Below are 19,491 nucleotides of genomic sequence, written 5' to 3' on the forward strand. Positions count from 1 at the left end.
CAAACCCGACTAATATCCATGAGGATGTGGGTTTGATACCTGGCTTCACTAAAAAAAATAAATAAATAAATAAAAAGATTTGCCTATTCACATACTTTGCCCAGTTTCCTATTCAATTGTTCATCTCTCTTGTCTATTTCTAAGAATCCTATTTGTGTAAAAGATAATCAACTTTGTCTTGTTAAAGATATTAAACTGTTCATTCAAATATTTTTCAAAGTCTATAATTGTCTATTGGGTTTGTTTATAGTATACCATAAAAATGTTTAAATGTTTGGGAGTTCCCGTCATGGTGCAGTGGTTAACAAATCCGACTAGGAACCATGAGGTTGCGGGTTCGGTCCCTGCCCTTGCTTAGTGGGTTAAGGATCCGGCGTTGCCGTGAGCTGTGGTGTAGGTTGCAGACTCGGCTCAGATCCCGCGTTGCTGTGGCTCTGGCGTAGGCCGGTGGCTACAGCTCCGATTGGACCCCTAGCCTGGGAACCTCCATGTGCTGCGGGAGCGGCCCAAGAAAAAACAAAAAGACAAAAAAAAACAAAAAAAACAAACAAACAAAAAAAAAAACGTTTAAATGTTTGTATAGTCAATTTTGTCTGTCTTTTTTTTTTTTTTTTTGTCTTTTTGTTTTTTTAGGGCCACACCCGCAGCATATTGGAGGTTCCCAGGCTAGGGGTCAAATCAGAGCTATAACCACTGGCCTACACCACAGCCACAGCAACACCATATCCAAGCCGAATCTGTGAACTACACCACACCTCACAGCAACGCCAGATCCTTAACCCACTGATCAAGGTCAGAAATCAAACCCACAACCTCATGGTTCCTAGTCAAATTCATTTCCACTGTGCCAAAATGGCAACTCCAATTTTGTCTATTTTTTAAAATATTTTTTTTATTTCCAGTTCCCATTAAGAGATTCTATTCCCACCCCTAGAGCTTTCCCTCTGGGTCATTACTGTTCTATTTTGTTTTATTTGCACTAGCCGATCTTGGATTCGTTATTTATTATATTGTAAGAGAAGATACCATACTATACATTATATTGTATAGTATCTTTTATTGAAAGGAACTCTAATGTTTGTAAAGTGAAGATATTTTTATTTTGCAAATAACCCTAAATTTAGATTTTCATGTATCATGGACTTTTTTTAAGATCAACAAACCTATCTTAGCTATTTTAAAAAGCTATATCTGGAGTTCCCATTGCAGCTCAGTGGTAACAAACCCAACTAGTATCCATGATGATGCGGGTTCATTCCCCGGCCTTGCTCAGTGATCCCGCGTTGCTGTGGCTGTGGTATAGACCAGCAGGTGAAGCTCCAATGCAGCCCATAGCCTGGGAACCTCCATGTGCCACAGGTGTGGCCCTAAAAGGAAAAAAAAAAAATCTATTTCTGTAATCTAAGTTATATTTAAATTTGGGGAAATACCATAGAAATAAATATAAGTAAGGTGGCAATGATAGCTATATATGGGATAGGTGGAATGAAAACCAGAAATTTCCCACCTTGCAAGAGAGTATGGTCCCATAGGACTAGTATATATATATATATTAAATATATATATTAATTCTATATTATACATTAATTATGTATCAATTATGCATTATATATTTATATATTAATAATATGTTAATATATATGTTAATACTGACCCCACTAACCCCTCTTACCCCTGCAACAGAATATGCATAATAATCAATTTTTCAAAATTTGGGGAATCTTGTTGCATTTCCATTTGATTGTTATTTCCTGTATCTGTTATAGATATATTATGAGCAGAAGTTTCTAACCTCTAGTTATTAGTTTATATTAGTTAGTTTATATTCTATTATATGAATAGAATATCTAACCTATAGATTTAGCAGTTTATACAAATAAATACTCAGGAGCAGGTCATAAAGTATTTGCTGTGCCCTTTGCTTCTTACTTCTTAGCTGTCATTCATCTTATCCTAGTACTTACTTATCAACCACTTCACCAGGGCCAAGTGGAAAATTAACTCTACCTTAAGGTCTACCTCTTTTGGGATATTAAGGACAGTGAGCAATGCCTCGAGTTTTACAGAAATAGGTTTCACTTTAAAAGAAGTTAGCCATGTTTAAAAAATAATTTTATAGCAGAAAATGTCATTGTGTTATCTTTAAGCGATCCAAAGTATTTGATTATTAATCTCACTTTCTCTAAATTATACCTAGCTCAAGTTTTGGATGAAAATGAAGAAATACACAGTTCTATAAATTTTCCCTGGGAGAAGCTCACGCCATTTCAAAGACTTATTTTGGTAAGATGTGCTCTGCGAAGATGCTTGGGCAAAGATGTGCTCGGTTTGCTTCAATGCACAAATACTGTGCTACTGATTTTCATTTTATTAACGGAAGAGTCAGCGCTCTTCGAATTCTGCCATCCTGGAGTTTCACCCCTCAACACCACGAGGTTTTCTTGTTCTGTACATGTGCAGACACCCTGGGCCAAGGTTTCTCTTTTTGCAGAAATCAGGGACCTTAGCTTAGATTTTTCACATCCCAAGTGAGATCTCAGAGTGTGACAAGTAGAGGCACTGGGTGGCCCTGGCATCGAGAAAGAACCATATGAGGTCAAAAAAAGGGTGGCCATCTCCCCACCACATGTAGACTCTCTCCTTCAGTTTCCCCAAAACAAGGAGCAGCGTGAAACTCCTGACGGGCAACCTACACGATGAGTCCTTCGTAGCTTGTTTCCTCCCACAGAAAAAAACCCCTTTGCGTGGTTTTTAAAGTTACCTCACCTCTCACGGTTTCTTTCTTAGATAAAAATTCTTAGACCAGAACGTTTAAGGAATTCCGTGAAAACATTTATAACTGACAAGATAGGAGATGAATATATTTGCAGAACTGGAATTAATTTGAAAGAGTCGTATGAAGCATCCAGTGCCCGAACTCCGCTGGTACTCATTCATTCCCATGGTAAGCTACATGTCAAGCTGGCTTTACAGTGTTCATCAAATGATGTCGAGAAGCAGGTTCTGTGTCAGGTTCTTCTATGTTTAAAATGTTCCTAGTCTTAAGCATTTTGGGAAATGGGCAGCTTAAAACTGCAAACTATATAAAGAATGAATCAGAGCTCCCGTCATGGCTTAGCCAAAACAACTCTGATTAGTATCCATGAGGACTCGGGTTCGATCCATGGCCTTGCTCAGTGGATTAAGGATCTGGTGTTGCCGTGGGCTGTGGTGTAGGTCACAGACATGGCTCAGATCCTGCATTGCTGTGGCTGTGGTGTAGGCTGGCAGCTGTAGCTCTGATTTGCACCCTAGCCTGGGAACCTCCATATGCCGCAGGTGTGGCCCTAAAAAAAAAAGCCAAAAAAAAAAATCTTTCGAACAGACTCACAGATATAGAGAACAAACTCGGGGCTACCAGTGGGGAGAGGCAAGGGGGAGGGACCAGCTGGGGAGGGAATTTAGAGGTACAAACTGCTACATGTCACATACGTACACTGCAAGGATATAGTGCCCAAGACAGGAAGTAAAGCTAATATTTTATAACCATCAATGGACTAGAACCTTTAGAAGTTGTGGATCACTCTGTCAGACACCGGAAATGTATATATATCGTTATTATACACCAACTGTACTTCAATTAAAATAAATAAATAAAGCAGTAGCACATTAAAAAAAATGAATCTTTCTAAAAATGTAAAAGAACAAAGAGAAATAAGATGTCCCAGATTCACAAGTGTGGGAAAATTTATCAGTGCTGGCTTTCTGTGCAGAAAATAACCTCCCAAAGACGTATTATTGATATGAAAGTAGAGCCCACCCTTGCGTTTATTCATCATTTTAATTCTCAGTGGCTCATGAAAAAAATACATGTTATAGGAGTTCCCTTCATGGCTCAGTGGAAACAAATCCAACTAGTATCCATGAGGATGCCAGTTCGATCCCTGACCTTGGTCAGTGGGTCAGTGATCTGGCATTAGCTGTGAACTGTGGTGTAGGTTGCAGACGTGGCTCACATCTGGTGTTGCTGTGGCTGTGGTGTAGGCCGGCAGCTGCAGCTCAGATTTGACCCCTAGCCTGGGAACTTCCATATGCTGCGGGTATGGCCCTAAAGAAAAAAAAAAAAAAGTTATAAGATAAGCTGTCAGAAATTGGCTTTGCTGATCCAGGCCTTGTGTTCTTTTTCTTTTTAAAAAATTTTATTGGAGTATAGTTGATTTACAGTGTTGTGTTACTTTCAGGGATACAGCAGAGTGGATCAGTTATACAAACATCATCTACACATATACATACATCCATTATTTCTCAAATTCTTTTCACCTGTGGGTTATTACAGAATATTAAGCTGATTTCCCTTGTACAAGAATGCACAAGCCCTTGTATTCTTTAAAACTCTAGATGCTTTTTTTTTTTTTTTTTTTTTTTTTTTTTTTTTTTTTTTGTTGCTGCTCTACAGACCCTAAGCAAACTATTCTCTTTTATCTTCTGCTCTTCATGATCTTCAGACCCAATACATCTTGAGAACTTAGCATTTTCACCCTTTGAGTCTACTGGGCAAAATCTTGTTCAAAGTGCCTTCATGTGGAGGCTTTCTCACCCAGAACCTTTCCATGTAAAGCAGCGGGCCAGACACCTGACATACTCTTAATAGTTGCTGTCTGTTTCTTGAAGACTTAGCCCCATATGGCAGCGAGGGCTCTAGCCATCACATCCATTTTCTGAACAGGAGTATGCAAGATAACACAGCATTTAACAAACTTTGCTGCTGAAACTGATTCACAAAACTTAAGAGGGAGTTCCTGTTGTAGCTCAGAGGGTTAAGAACCTGACTAGTATCCATGAGGACATGAGTTCAATCCCTGGCCTCGCTCAGTGCCTTAAGGATCCAGCATTGAGGAGAGAAAGAGGGAAAGTGATAAACAGGATGGAAAGCAAAAACCAAACACTAGTAATATTATCAATTAACACCCAATATATTTTTAATATAGTTTTCCAGTTCTTGGAGAAAAGAGAACCCTCATAAGAATAGCTTAAATTCTCTCTGTGTGGCCCAACACATTATTTTGTCATGTGAGCTGTGGTGTAGGTTGCAGACGTGGCTCAGATCTGGTGATGCTGTGGCTGTGGGGTAGGCTGGCAGCTCCAGCTCCAATTCAGCCCCTAGCCTGGGAACTTCCATATGCTGTGGGTGCAGCCCAAAAGAAAGAAAGAAAGAGAAAAGAAAGAAAGAAGAAAGGAAAGGAAAGGAAAGGAAAGGAAGGAAGGAAGGAAGGAAGGAAGGAAGAAAGAAAGAAAGAGAAAATAGCAGAACCAAAATTTGAACTATGCATCTTATTTCAATGACTAGTTTTTCTGCTATGTCAACACCCCTCAATAAATACTAGATTGTATTTTTTAAGAAGGAATTCAATGCATTTACAATTGTATGTACCTTTTCATGTTGTCCGACAGGTGTCAACCTCAGCAACACTCTCCTGAAATTTGCACAAGAGTTAAAAGGGACAACACATCACGTGACCATGATTTCTTTGGGTCGTGGTCAGGCAGCTAAAGCAGAAGACCTCATCATTAAGGCCCTGACCCAAAAGGAACAGTGGGTCTTCCTCCAGAACTGCCACCTTGCAGCATCGTTTATGCCGAAGCTCTGTGCTATTGTGGAATCGTAAGAGTTTCACATGTATTTATAAGGGATCAGATTATTATCAAAACAGGTCAAACTAAAAACGGCCTGTACACTGTGCTTAAACAGTGACAACATAGTGACTGGGCCCTCCGAAGGAATTTAAGCTGTTCTTATGAGGATTCTCTTTTCTCCAAGAACTGAAAAACTCTACTAAAAATATATTGGTTGTTATTAGATAATATGAGTAGTCTTTGGCTTTTGTTTTCCATCTTGTTTATCACTTTCTCTCCTCAAACTCTCACCCTCAATAGATAGGGACACGTATATATACAAATGCATAGCTCTGCAGTGTGGTTTTTAATATTCTGTATGATCCCAAACCACAGAATATCATACCACATATTCAAACTTTCAGTGATGATTTACTTTATGGCCTGTATTTAGTTCTTATTCTTACTCCAGCTCAACCCATTTTTCTAGGCTGTGTCTCCCAAAGCACCAGCTCAATCAGACAAAAGTTTCCATAGGTTCAGCCTTTTTCTTTGCAACAGAAGTATTTGGAAATTGAATGCTGTCACTTTGAGTGAAGAATTAACAGTGTGTTGAATTAGTAATGTTTTTAACCAGTTACATTCTATGGGTTTTTTTTTTTTTTCCCAGGCATCGTGTTTCTGTGTGTTGTACTAAGCATGGCCGCTACTGTCCTGTAAAAGCATGTTTATGCGGGTCTCTGCCTCGTCAGTGCTATTGTTCTTAATGTTTTGAGAATCCACAAGAAAACCGAAATACAACTGCCTGGCTTAAATTTCTAAAAACTTTACTAATATCATTCATTCTGTTCTCAGATGGTTATTCTAGCAGTTTAAAAATTTTTTAATAATTTCTTTTTTTCACATATGTTTCATCACTTGTCAGAAGACGGAGATTACTTAGTTATATGATTCAATAGATGTAAACTGGACAATGGCACAGTAATGTCCACCAGGGTTTTCTTTCAAAAATATTTAGAGAGTACCTGCTATTTACCAAAAATTATTCTAGAGACTAAGGGCCAGATAGACCTTGTATCAGCCCTCGAAAAATGCATTAAAATGGAGAGAAACGGAGTTCCCATCGTGGCACAGTGGTTAACGAATCCAACTAGGAACCATGAGGTTGCGGGTTCGATCCCTGCCCTTGCTCACTGGGTTAACGATCCGGCGTTGCCGTGAGCTGCGGTGTAGGTTGCAGACGCGGCTCAGATCCTGAGTTGCTGTGGCTCTGGCGTAGGCCGGTGGCTACAGCTCCGATTCAACCCCTAGCCTGGGAACCTCCATGTGCCGCGAGAGCGGCCCAAGAAATGGCAAATAAATAAATTAATTAATTAAATTAAATAAAATGGAGAGAAACAATAGGGTGGCAGATAACAATGGATCATTTTTCAAAAAGAAATTAGAGGGGTTCCCATCATGGTGCAGTGGAAACAAATCCGACTAGGAACCATGAGGTTGAGGTTTCGATTCCTGGCCTCGCTTAATGTTGGGGACCCGGCGTTTCCGTGAGCTGTGGTATAGGTTGCAGACACAGCTCAGATCCTGCATTGCTGTGGCTGTGGTGTAGGCCAGCAGCTGTAGCTCCAATTTGACCCCTAGCCTGGGCAACCCTATGTGCCTTGGGTGCAACCCTAAAAAGCAAAAAAAAAAAAAAGAGAGAGAGAGAAGGAAAGAAATTACAGACATTCTTCAAAACAGTTTTGAAGACTCAAGAAGAATAGTTAATGATACATTTTAAAAATTCTATAAAATCTGTTATTTCTGCAAATGATTAAGGGAAATTCATACTTCTTTATCAAGCCTTTAAATATTTATTACTATCATCCTAGCACCCTACACTGAGAAAGGAAAATGTGAAAAAGATTTTCTTAAAATTAGGAATGAAAGAAATATATTCACAATATATTGCTAAGAGGAAAAATAGCAGGCTACAAACAAGATGTACAGTACAATATTTTTATTTTAAAAATGAGAGAGAGGAAGTTGCCATCGTGGTGCAGCGGAAACGAATCTCACTAGGAACCATGAGGTTGAGGGTTTGATCCCTGGCCTCACTCGGTTAAGGATCTGGTGTTGCCGGTAGCTGTGGTGTAGGTTGCAGACGCGGCTCGGATCCTGCGTTGCTGTGGCTCTGGCATAGGCTGGCAGCTACAGCTCCAATTAGACCCCTAGCCTGGGAACCTCCATATGCTGTGGGTGCAGCCCTTAAAAGGACAAAGGAAAAAAATAATGAGAGAGACACAGAGGGAGGGGGGATAGAAGATAAAAGTGCTTATACCTACTTCTTCGGATTTCAGGTTTTTTATTTTTCTGTTTAATTTTTTGTTTGCTTTTTTTTTTTTTTTTTTGCTATTGTTTTGGTTTGTTTTTTAAATAAAAATAATTTCAGAATTGCAGAAAAATTGCAAGAATGGTACAAAAACCGTCCTATACCTTTAGCTTTACTTCCTGATTGCTAACATTTGCCCTATCATTTCTTTCCTACATATATACATATATATATGTAATTTTTCTGAATCATTTCCAAGTTGCAGACATGATGCCACGTGACATCTAAGTACTGCAGCACGTGTACTGATTATCTAATCATCCAAACTTAGTCATCTCTAGCTGGTTGTCCCAATAATATCTTTGATTGCAAAAGAAAAAAAGCTTGGTCCAGGTTCCAAATCTGGATTTCTCATTGCATTCAGTTGTCATGTTTTTTAAAACTCCTTTGCTTTAGAAAAGTTGTTCAGCCTGTCTTGGTCTTTCATTACTTTGAAATGTTGTGAAAAGTACAAGCCAGTTATTTTGAAAAGTGTCTGTCAGTTTGGGTTTGTCGGCTGTTTTCTCCTGGCTGGAGTAAGGTGATGGATGCAGTATTGCAGGAATACCACAGGCGTGATGTTGTATCCTTCTTGGTACATCATAGCAAGAGGCACGTCATGTCAGCTGGTCAAATCACTGTGCTACTCTCTTAATTTTGATCATTTAATTAAGGTGTTATCTACCACCCGTAGGGACTTTCAGATCCTCTGTATATCTCAGACTTTCACCCACCGCTTTTAACGTCCATTGATAATTATTGACCAAATTATTGCTGTACTATTTGCCAAATGTTAACTTTCTAACTTCCCGTTGTCTTCTGAATTTATTAAGTTACGTTCTGCTATAGGGAGGCTTGCCTTCTCCCCCATTTCTTTATTCATTTATTTATTTTTATATCAGTATGGATGCATGGATTTCTATTACATTCAGTGGACTATAATCTGTTACCATCCTTATTTACTTGGATGCTCAGTTGTTCTAGATTTGACCAGTGGAACTCTTCATTTTCTTCTTATTTGTCATTTTTTCCAGGTTTTTTGCAACAAGTATATATTTTGCAGTAAGTATAACTTTTGTATTTAAGAGAAGGAAAACTATCTTTTTCAAAATGGAAACTAATGGGTCTTAGGCAAATTCTTGCACAACATAAAAGTTCTAATGGTTTGATTATTAAAATGATTTCTAAGACCGCTTCAGACTTGGAAATAACGGTGATTCTTAGAACATTCTGATGTTGTTTACATTTTTCACATTAAAATATTTATACATTTTTTTCTTTTGCAGATTTAATAATCCAGATGTAACAATAGAGCCTGAGTTTAGGCTGTGGTTAAGCTCAAAATCAGACAATTCTTTCCCAGTTCCTGTTCTTCAAAGGAGTCTAAAGGTAAGGCCAGAGTATAACAGATATTAATATTGACTGAGATACACTGCTAGAATGTAAATTGTCTTGCATTCACACTTCTGAATTAAGAAGAGAGGGCTAATTCCAGTATTTAAATTTCTACCGTGCTCAGCCCTTTACTGCGGATGAGGAGGAATGTAAAAATAGAGACGCGATCCGTGCTTTCAAGTGATTCGCAGTTCAGATGTTTGTTTTCTCAAACAAGGATGCTTAGGCTTCCAGCTCTTATAAACCAGAGCATAGGATCTGTGTCCTGTCCTGGCCCTTCACTCCTCTAGCCTTTTTCTCTCTCTGGTCCCCCTAACACAGTAACAAACACTGTATCACAGTTTGTTACTAATTCTCTGAAAAGCGTCTGGCAGAAAGCCAGTTGAAACTCTGAAGTAAAACGTGTTAATTAAGGATAATTTGTGACTTCTACTCATATCCACCACTAAGTTTGAATAAATACTAAGACTTGGTCAATTCTGTTATACAAGTGTCCAGTGGACCAAAAGATGGAGTCTCACCTGCAAAGAAAACTGACCCGTGGCACAAGCAGGATGCTGTGCCCGATATGCCAGCACACGCACGCCTCCACCTTTATCAGAATCAGGCAAAGATGGAGGAAATCAGGTGGAGGGGCAGTTTCCCGATCAGAGTCCCAGTCCAGCCAGAGGATAAACCACATTTATTCCTGGGAAATGAAGAACTTCCTCCTGTCACACTGATACCCAGCTCTTCCCAAACAGCTGAGTATATTCACCCAAGCCAGCACCCCTGCCCCTGGAGACGACAGGGCGTGGACCAAGAAAGCCGCAGCTTCTAGCCCGAGACTCAAGATAGTCCATTTTCCTCCCATAGTCAGGCAGCTGATGACCTCAAACAGCCTTTTATCTTTGGCCACAGATGGGGGATTTCAGAGGTGGAGGTACTGGGGACAGATAGAGCTTCAAGAACATGTTAGATGTGGGAGTTCCGCTGTGGTTCAGCAGAAGTAAACCCGACTAGTATCCAGCAGGGTGTGGGTTTGACCCCTTGCCTCTCTCAGTGGGTTAAGGATCCGTTGTTGCTGTGAGCTGTGGTGTAGGTCGAAGATGAGGCTCGGATCCCTCATTGCTGTGGCTGTGGTGTAGGCCAGCGGCTGCAGCTCCGATTAGATCCTTAGCCGGAGAACCTCTATATGCCGCGGGTGCAGCCCTAAAAAAATAAAATAAAAAGAGAGAGAGAGAGAACATGTTAGGTGCTCTGTGAATAAGTCAGTCAGTCTGATCCCTGATTCGAAATTTCATGTTCATGTAAACACACAGACACACATACACGTGTCATACATACATATCTACACTCGTATAGGTGTCCTATGTACATTTCCACGCAATGTGAAATCACACATACATCTGTGTGTATGTAAACTGCACAAGTGAGGAAACAGTTCAGCCCCAGTTTCATTCACAGTTTCAGAATGAACAGCCACAGTCTAAAAAAAGCCCTGAGAGTTCCCATCGTGGCGCAGTGGTTAACAAATCCAACTGGGAACCATGAGGTTGTGGGTTCAATCCCTGGCCTTGCTCAGTGGGTTAAGGATCTGGCGTTGCCGTGAGCTGGGGTGTAGTCACAGATGTGGCTCAGATCTGGCCTTGCTGTGGCTGTGGTGTAGGCTGGCAGCTACATTTCCCATTGGACCCCTAGCCTGGGAACCTCCATATGCCGTGGGAGCGGCCCAAGAAATGGCAAAAAGACAAAAAAAAAAAATCAAAAAAGCCTTGGGATGCTTGCCTCCTGACCTCACCTCCTGTGCCTCTTCACTTCAGTTATCCTAGTTAAATCACAGGGCTTTTGAATGCAAGCAAAGCAATGGGGTAACAGCATGTTGTTCTCGTTTTTCATATCACTGATGATTAGATGCTTTTGTTGGTTCCCTCAGTTCTGTTTCCTGTAATGGGGCGCCCCCTCGAATGCTGCCTTGCCACAGCCCTGCAGCCCTGATTCTGTCACAGCCACTTAGCTGCCATGGAACATTTAGAATACAGCAACTGTCAAATACAATCAGACTTTTGTTTTGGTTTTTTTTGGGGGGGGGTTGTCTTTTTAGGGACACACCCACAGCATATGGAAGTTCCCGGGCTAGGGGTCCAATTGGAGCTATAGCCACCGGCCTATGCCACAGCCACAGCAACACCAGATCTAACAGTCAAACTTGCTAAAATGCTGGGCTTTCAGTGCAAACAGGAGCGCTTTTAATGACAATATTATACTTCCCAAATGTAAGGTATGAATTGGAACAATAGGAAATCTGGTACAATCCTTTTCCAGAAGTTTTCAAATGGGAAGAGGTTAACACAACCTTTTTGATTTGCCGCTGAATCTCTGAAACTGTTGCATTCCTAGCTAGTTCTTTTACCAGTGCTATGAGCCCCCTAGGCCAAGTGCCTGTACCTGTCGTCGCATGTCATTTTTATGCACTTCTTTCTCTGCTAAAGATTGCAGTGGAAAATCCCCAGGGACTGAAAAATAATTTACTTGAGACATTTGGATATAGTGGAAGTGGAGAGGTAACAGAAGAGATACTTGAAAAATCAGACTGTGGACCGTGGTGGAAAAAACTTTTATTCAGCTTATGTTTCTTCAATGCTCTGATCAATGAACGAAAAACGTATGGAATATTGGGCTGGAATATTGCATATGCATTTAGTCCTTCAGACTTGGAGGTAAGTGTGGTACCTTAAACAATAACAACAAGTAAATAACAGTAAGATACAGAGAGCCAACATAAATTCTAAGTGTTTTCATGGTAGGAAGGTAATGAACTCTGGGCAACAACAGCTAGCTCACATTTAAAACATGGACTTTAAGGAGTTCCCATTGTGGCTCAGCAATAACGAACCCAACTAGTATCCATGGAGATGTAGGTTCAATCCCTGGCCCCGCTCAGTGGGTTAAGGATCCAAGTTGCTATGAGCTGCGATGTAGGTTGAAGACGTGGCTTGGATCTAGTATGGCTGTGGCTGTGGTGTAGACCAGCAGCTGAAGCTCTGATTCGACCCCTAGCCTGGGAACCTCCATATGCTGCAGGTGTGGCCCTAAAAAGACTAAATAAATAAATAGATATACAAGCATGGACTTTACTTTGAAGCCCTCTTTCAGAGAATAACATTCCAGCTCCTCCCCATGTAGCTGTACAAGGATTGAACCTAATGGGTAAGCTAATTAACTTCTTTGGGTCTTGGTTTCTTTGGCCAAAAAAAAAAACCAAAACAGGAGTTCCTGTCGTGGCGCAGTGGTTAACGAATCCGATTAGGAACCGTGAGATTGCGGGTTCGATCCCTGCCCTTGCTCAGTGGGTTAACGATCCAGCGTTGCCGTGAGCTGTGGTGTAGGTCACAGACGCGGCTCAGATCCCGAGTTGCTATGACTCTGGCGTAGGCTGGCAGCTACAGCTCCGATTAGACCCCTAGCCTGGGAATCTCCATATACCGCGGGAGCGGCCCAAGAAATGGCAAAAAGACAAAAAAAAAAAAAAACAGGTAGAGGGCAAACATCCATACCTATGCCAAAGAGTGCTATGAGTGACAGACTAGTCAGTATAGATAAAGCATTTAATGCCTGGCACATATAAATCACCGCAAAAGTGTTTGCTGTTTTTACTTCTTCATTTAAAGCAAGAGAGATGACATTGACATGCTGTCGGCGGGCGGGGGAGGCGGGATTTAGCTTGAGTCTTCTTCACTAGTCTTTATCTAGAACCCTGCTTTTTGTGTTTAATCGTGCAGGGTGTTTTCTTTGCTGCTACAGTTAACCTGGGGTAGCACCTGCTAACATTTTCCCCAGGTTAACTGAGCAAGTCTTGACCACGAGACAAAAGAAAAAGATGATCAACACAACCAGTAGCAGGGGAAATAGATATTAAACGAATGGCGAAGTACCAAGAATTGCATAGGCCAACATCGCCTTGTAGTAGACAAGATGAGGGAACAGTGACTAGTGGAAATATGAACTGATGCAGCGATGGAACAGTAATAACCAAGATACACTGTTCACGTGGAGGCCAGCATGTGTGAAGACAGGAGAACAGGAAAAAAGATGGATGAAAGGCAAGGAAAAATGATAGTGGAAGGACAGAAGGAAGGTAGAAAAGAGGGGAGGAAAGGAGGAAGAGAAGGAGGAATGAAGTCAGATTATTTCCAGAGAGTTACGCAGAGTACCTGTGTCAGGTCCCCCCCAACATTGCTAATAGCGGTGGCCTCGAGGGAGGGGCTCTGATGAGTAGGGGTAGGAGAAAATTTCCTTTTCCTTGCTTATCTTTTCATATATTCTGAATTCAGTACCATGTGCTTGTTTTGTCTGTCCCCCTCCCAAAAAAAAAAATTAATCCTTGTTCCCAGGTGGGCTAGAGATTAAGGATTCCAGTTGTCACTGCTGTGGCTCAGGTTCAGTCCCTGGCCAGGGAACTTTTGCATGCCATAGGTGAAGCAAAAAAAAAAGAAAAGTCAATTAAGTATTTCAATGTTCAACAACAAAAGGAATGGATAGGAGTTCCCGTCATGGCTCAGCGGTAATGAACCCAGCTAGTATCCATGAGTTTTCGGGCTCAGTCTCTCGCCTTGCTCAGTGGGTTAAGGATCAGCATTGCCATGAGCTGTGGTATAGGTCACAGATGTGGCTTGGATCCCATGGTGCTGTGGCTGTGGTGTAGGCTGGCAGCTGTAGCTCCAATTTGACCCCTAGCCTGGGAACTTCCATATACTGTGGGTGTGGCCCTAAAAAGACAAAAAAAAGAAAAAGAAAAAAGAATTGATTCAAAGGTATATCCTAATATTTTTATTCCACTTGTTATTCCCACATATTGTTAAAGAGAAAATATATGTAGCTGTTTGAGAGTTGTTGATTTTATGTTAAACCATCTAAATAAAACATGAACTAACCATGTTCATGAAAACATGTACTAAAATAATAAGAAGGAGTGGATTTTCTACAGGTTGCCATAAAAGTGTTGGCAAATGCCCTGAGCGCATGGCCCAGTGTTCCGTGGCAGACCCTGCGCTACCTGCTTGGGGAGGTGGTCTACGGGGGCCGGGTGACAGACAGCTGGGACAGGCGATGTTTAAACACCCTTCTCTACAAATTCTGCAACCCTACAATGCTGAAAGATGATTTCAGTTTCTCTACTGATGAGGTAAGAAAGGGATTTATTTTCCTAACATCACATGATGACTTTTAACTAAATATTGCTGCATTCGTTCAATTCTGTATTATAAACGTCAATTGCCATTACTCGATTAATTACCATTTGGTCTACCTGTCCATACTCTCAAGACCCTCCACCGATGACCTGGAGGTGACCTCTGTCCCCACCTCCCCCTGTACCAGGCCCATACCCACTTTACAGCCATCAACCGGATGGCGTCCTCTTCCTTCTCATCTTCCATTCACCACCCCTGTGTGCAAATTCCCACCCATCACACCGAAGGCAAGTCCTCCCCCCACACTCTCAGGTCAGAGGTCTGCAGAATCTGTGCCTCCACCAGGGGCACAACCTGGCGTCCATGCTGTTAAGTACAGCTTTAGGCTGGATGGGAAATAAAAAGATGAAAAAGGGAGTTCCCATCCTGGCTCAGTGGTAACAAACCTGACTAGTATCCATGAAGATGCAGGTTTGATCCCTGGCCTCGCTCAGTGGGTTAAGGATCTGGCATTGCCCTGAGCTGCAGAGCAGGTCGCAGATGTGGCTCAGATCCCTCGTTGCTGTGGCTGTGGTGTAGGCCAGCAGCTGCAGCTCCAATTCAACACCTACCCTGGGAACTTCCACATGCCACAGGTGCACCCGCCCCCCCCCCCAAAAAAAAATTCCATTTAAAAAAAGTATTTAAAACATTTTAGTTGTTTAACGTCTGAAGTCAACCCTTAAGAAAAAATTATCCTTGAAAATCTGTCAGATTGAAAACAAATACAATGGGGCATGGTTTTTGCCTAGAGACTTATTTTGAGGATATGCTCAAGAGAATAGGAAATACAGTAATGAGCAGCATGGAGTTCCCTGGGCAGAATCCTACCCAACTCAGAATGGGATTCGCAAATCATGCATTTCAGTTACTTAGCTGCTTTACACACTGGCCCCTTGAGGGCAATTCCAGCTTGCCAGCTCTTGCTGTTCCTTGTCATAATCTTAGCTTCTGCAGATAGTTTTTCTTATCAATGACTCTGTCAGTTGCTGTATCTCTGTGGCCCTCATTAGTTCGTCAGTGTTTTCCTTGAAGACGTCAGGACAGCCACCGCTACCCACTTTCCTGGCTGTATAAACAGTGCATTTCTCTTCTTTGTCAGTGATTGGTTTTTGTTTTTTTTTTTTTCCTTTAACACTTAAAGGCCAAGGACCAGACCTGACACAGAATGCTTAGTCTGTATAGCATTCTACTAGGCAAGCAGCCACAGACTCAGGTTGATAGGAGGAGAGTTAAGTAACTGGGGGGACAATGTTTTTGAACTTCCAAAATCTACCCTCTGGCCACAGATCTTTTACATTCTTTCCATTTACCAAATGCACTCACCCTCTCCCAGACCCCCGCAAGTCCTCGTTCATTACAGGCTGGGGGTCAGGGATCCTGTGGGGTCCTAGAGCAGATGAGGCCCTTTGGGTGCAGGTCCTCAGATGGAACCCCCTAAGTGGTTCCTCTTCATGTGAAGATCTTTGCCTTACAAGACACTTGATCCACCCCAGCCACCACCATGCACACCACACGCAGTGATGGTGCCTCTGTAGACTCTGCGCTTCAAAGATGGAGAAATGGAAGGTACAGAGCATTCACTAGTCCACAGGAGTCCAAATGGGTAAAGTTACAATTCCTTGATTAGGACTCAGTTGTTTTTTATTTTGGGGGTTTTTTTGGTTTGTTTGTTTTTTTGGGTAAGAGGGTTGTTTTGTTTTGTTTGCATTTTAGTGCTGCACCTGAGGCATATGGAAGTTCTCAGGCTAAAGGGTTGAATTGAAGCTGTATCTGCGACCTACATCACAGCTCACGGCAATGCCGGATCCTTAACCCACTGAGCGAGGCTGGGGATCAAACGTGCGTCCTCATGGATACTAGTCAGATTCATTTCCGCTGAGCCACTATGGGAACTCCTGAATGAATTTATAATCTACTCTTCACAAACAAAACTGCACCAACACATATCCTTGCTGCATTGTTACTGCATCATGTGGTGGTTCTCTGTTTAGTTTTCTGAGGAACCGCCATACTGTTTTCCATAGTGATTGTACCAATTTACATTCCCACCAGCAGTGAAGAAGGGTTCCTGCTTCTCCACACTGGCTCCATCATTTGTTATTTTCTGACTTGTTAACAATGGCCATTCTGACCTCATTGTAGTTTTGGTTTGCATTTCTTTAAAAATCAGTGATGTTAAGCATTCTTTCATGTGCCTGTTGGCCCTCTGTCTTCTTTGGAGAAATGTCTATTGAGAACTAAAACAGAATATTTTAAAATTTGTATGGAAACACAAAAGACCCTAATAGCCCAAGCAATATTGGGGAAAAAAAAAAAAAAAAAAACGGAAATGGAGGAATCAGGCTCCCTGACTTCAGACAATACTACAAAGCTACAGTTATCAAAATATTATGGTACGGGCCCCAAAAGAGAAATACAGATCAATGGAACAGAATAGAAAGACCATAGAGAAAGATATATGTGCCTGTCATGCAGCTGCTCTGTACAATATAACCCCCGTGCAGTTTTTGACAGAAGTGTCTAGAATATACCACCAAACAAGTAAGAATGAAATACTGTATAAAATTTCATGGCGGAATGTCATTCTCATGTATTACCAAAAGTAAATACATCAGTAGGCAAAAACTAATGGGGTTTAAATTTTCATGCATCAGCCAGTGACAACATCTGGAAGCATGAAGGATTACATACGCATCATCCAGTCCTTACCTGACGACGACCCTCCTGAACTCTTAGAATTACACCCTGAGGCCACAAGGGGCTATAGGGAGATCCAAGGCCAGAAGTTCATTGATACTCTCATCGCCATGCAACCAAGACCCACCACCAGCCTCGTGTTCAGGTAAGAAGTCACTAGGAAAAAAAATACTAATTGAAAATTATCAAATATCCATTTGAAGAGATACAGTGTTGAACTTAGAGAAAGATACAGTCTCAATAAACATGTGACTGGGTTACTTTGCTGTACAGTAGAAAATTGACAGAACATCGTAAACCAACTATAATGAAAAAAGAAAAATGATTTGAATCACTGTGGGAGGAGTGTCAAAAAAAACTTTATTAAGATACTAAGTGAAAAAATGATCTGTTTTTATTTGTGATCCACTGTATATTAGTAAGATTGAACATTGTACATATTTATTGTCCATTTGTGTTTCATCTTTCATAAAGCTCATGTTTAAAAAAAAAAAAAAAGAAAGAAAAGAAAAAAAAAGGAAGAGGAGTTCCTGTTTTGCTGCAGTGGAAACAAATCCAACTGGGAACCATGAGGTTGCAGGTTCGATCCCTGGCCTCGCTCAGTGGGTTAAGGATCCCACATTGCCGTGGCTGTGGTGTAGGCTAGCAGCTGTAGCTCCAATTAGATCCGTAGCCTGGGAACCTCCATATGCTGCAGGTACAGCCCTAAAGAGCAAAAAAAAAAAAAAAGAAAAAAAAAAAAAGAGAGAGAGAGAGAGAAAAGGAAAAGAATAGAAAAGAAAAATACAGTCTAAAAATACAGAAACTAAATTCTCCAAATGACAGGGAAGCAAGTTTACATGCACAGGAGTGCACACAGGCACGGTACCTGTGTAATTACCAGGCATGTAGTAGGTTCTCAATAAATATTTGCTGAGCGAGTGACTGAATTAATTGTACCTGATGAGTGAATTTTTAAGCTGAATTTGCATACATGTGAAGTATTATATTTACTTCTATAGGACAGGGAAAAATAAGCATCATAGCAAGTGCGAGGACAGGGTGCTCACGAGGAGCTAGCCCTGCTTTTAGATGCCTGTGTAGATGACATCTGCTCTTAGCTCCGTATCCGAGGTCACACTGCCTCAGTATCCTTCTCCTGCTTCTCCATAACTGGGGAAAATACCTGCCTTCCATTCAAGGCTGTTGTGAAGTTTTGTTTTGTTTCGTTTTTCCCTTTTGTCTTTTTAGGGCCATACTCAAGGCATACGAAAGTTCCCAGGCTAGGGGTAGAATCAGAGCTGTAACTACCACCACAGCCACAACCACAGCCACGCCAGATCCGAGCCACATCTTCGACCTATACCACAGCTCATGGCAATGCTGGATCCTTAACCCACTGAGTGAAGCCAGGGATTGAACCTATGTCCTGATGGATACTAGTCTGGTTCATTAACCACTGAGCCACAACAAGAACTCCATGTTGTGAAGTTTAAATGGTATAACATGCGTAGCCCAAATTCTCAGGCCTCCCCAGCCTGTGGCTATAAAAATAGTATCATGTTTTACGCCAGAACTACATGGCTTAAGCCCTCAATGGCTTGATTGCCAAACAGATATTCTTACTCTTCCTGTCCCAACAGAATTGTGTTTCTGCTATTTCTAAACATCTCCCAGAATGTTCATGCATATCTGCTCAAGAAGTAAGTAACACACACACACACACACGCACGCACAGTTGTGCCTCTACTTTCCTTGCTATGCCTGGCTTCAAATCCCACCTCTATCACTTGGCTTTGTGAACCAGCAGAAGTCAGTTAAGTTTTTCTGTCCCAGGAGTTCCTGCTGTGGCTCAGCAGGTTAAGAACCTAACATAGTGTCTGTGATGGATGCAGCAGGTTTGATCCCTGGCCTTGCTCAGTGGGCTAAGGATCTGGCGTTGCCTCAAGCTGTGGCATAAGTTGCAGATGTGGTCAGATCTGGTGTTGCCATGACTGTGGTGTAGGTCACAGCTGCAGTCAGATTCAACCCCTAGCCCAGGAACTTCCATGTGCCACCATGTGGCCATAAAAAGGAGGGAAAAAGTTTCTCTGTCCCAGGTTCATCATCTTTTAATCAGAGATAATAGCAAAACCTCCCTCAGGGGGCTGTGCTAGGAATACGATCAGTTCCTTATGCATTTAAGTTCAGTTAGAAATCTAACTTTTTAATTTATAAGTCTGACAAATTATAACAAACACTTTTAAAAGACCTTTGAATAGTGTT

The 19,491-nt window shown here is 41.5% G+C and overlaps 1 protein-coding gene across 1 annotated transcript in view; it reads left to right on the forward strand.

Moving 5' to 3' along the window:
• Positions 1-19,491, forward strand: part of DNAH14 (dynein axonemal heavy chain 14) — a 343,434-nt gene that overhangs the window by 303,677 nt on the left and 20,266 nt on the right. Inside the window, exons 72-78 of the mRNA XM_084979196.1 lie at positions 2,198-2,283; positions 2,788-2,944; positions 5,431-5,641; positions 9,229-9,331; positions 11,809-12,036; positions 14,304-14,501; positions 17,205-17,392. Of these exons, the coding sequence (XP_084835322.1) occupies positions 2,198-2,283; positions 2,788-2,944; positions 5,431-5,641; positions 9,229-9,331; positions 11,809-12,036; positions 14,304-14,501; positions 17,205-17,392 (1,171 nt within the window). The remainder of the gene's footprint in view (positions 1-2,197; positions 2,284-2,787; positions 2,945-5,430; positions 5,642-9,228; positions 9,332-11,808; positions 12,037-14,303; positions 14,502-17,204; positions 17,393-19,491) is intronic.

The sequence above is a fragment of the Sus scrofa genome, chromosome 10 (assembly GCF_054392235.1).
Source record: "Sus scrofa isolate SSC_HxYL_T2T_F1_AM1 chromosome 10, Sscrofa_HxYL_maternal_Yorkshire_Landrace_v2.0, whole genome shotgun sequence".
Lineage (NCBI taxonomy): Eukaryota > Metazoa > Chordata > Mammalia > Artiodactyla > Suidae > Sus > Sus scrofa.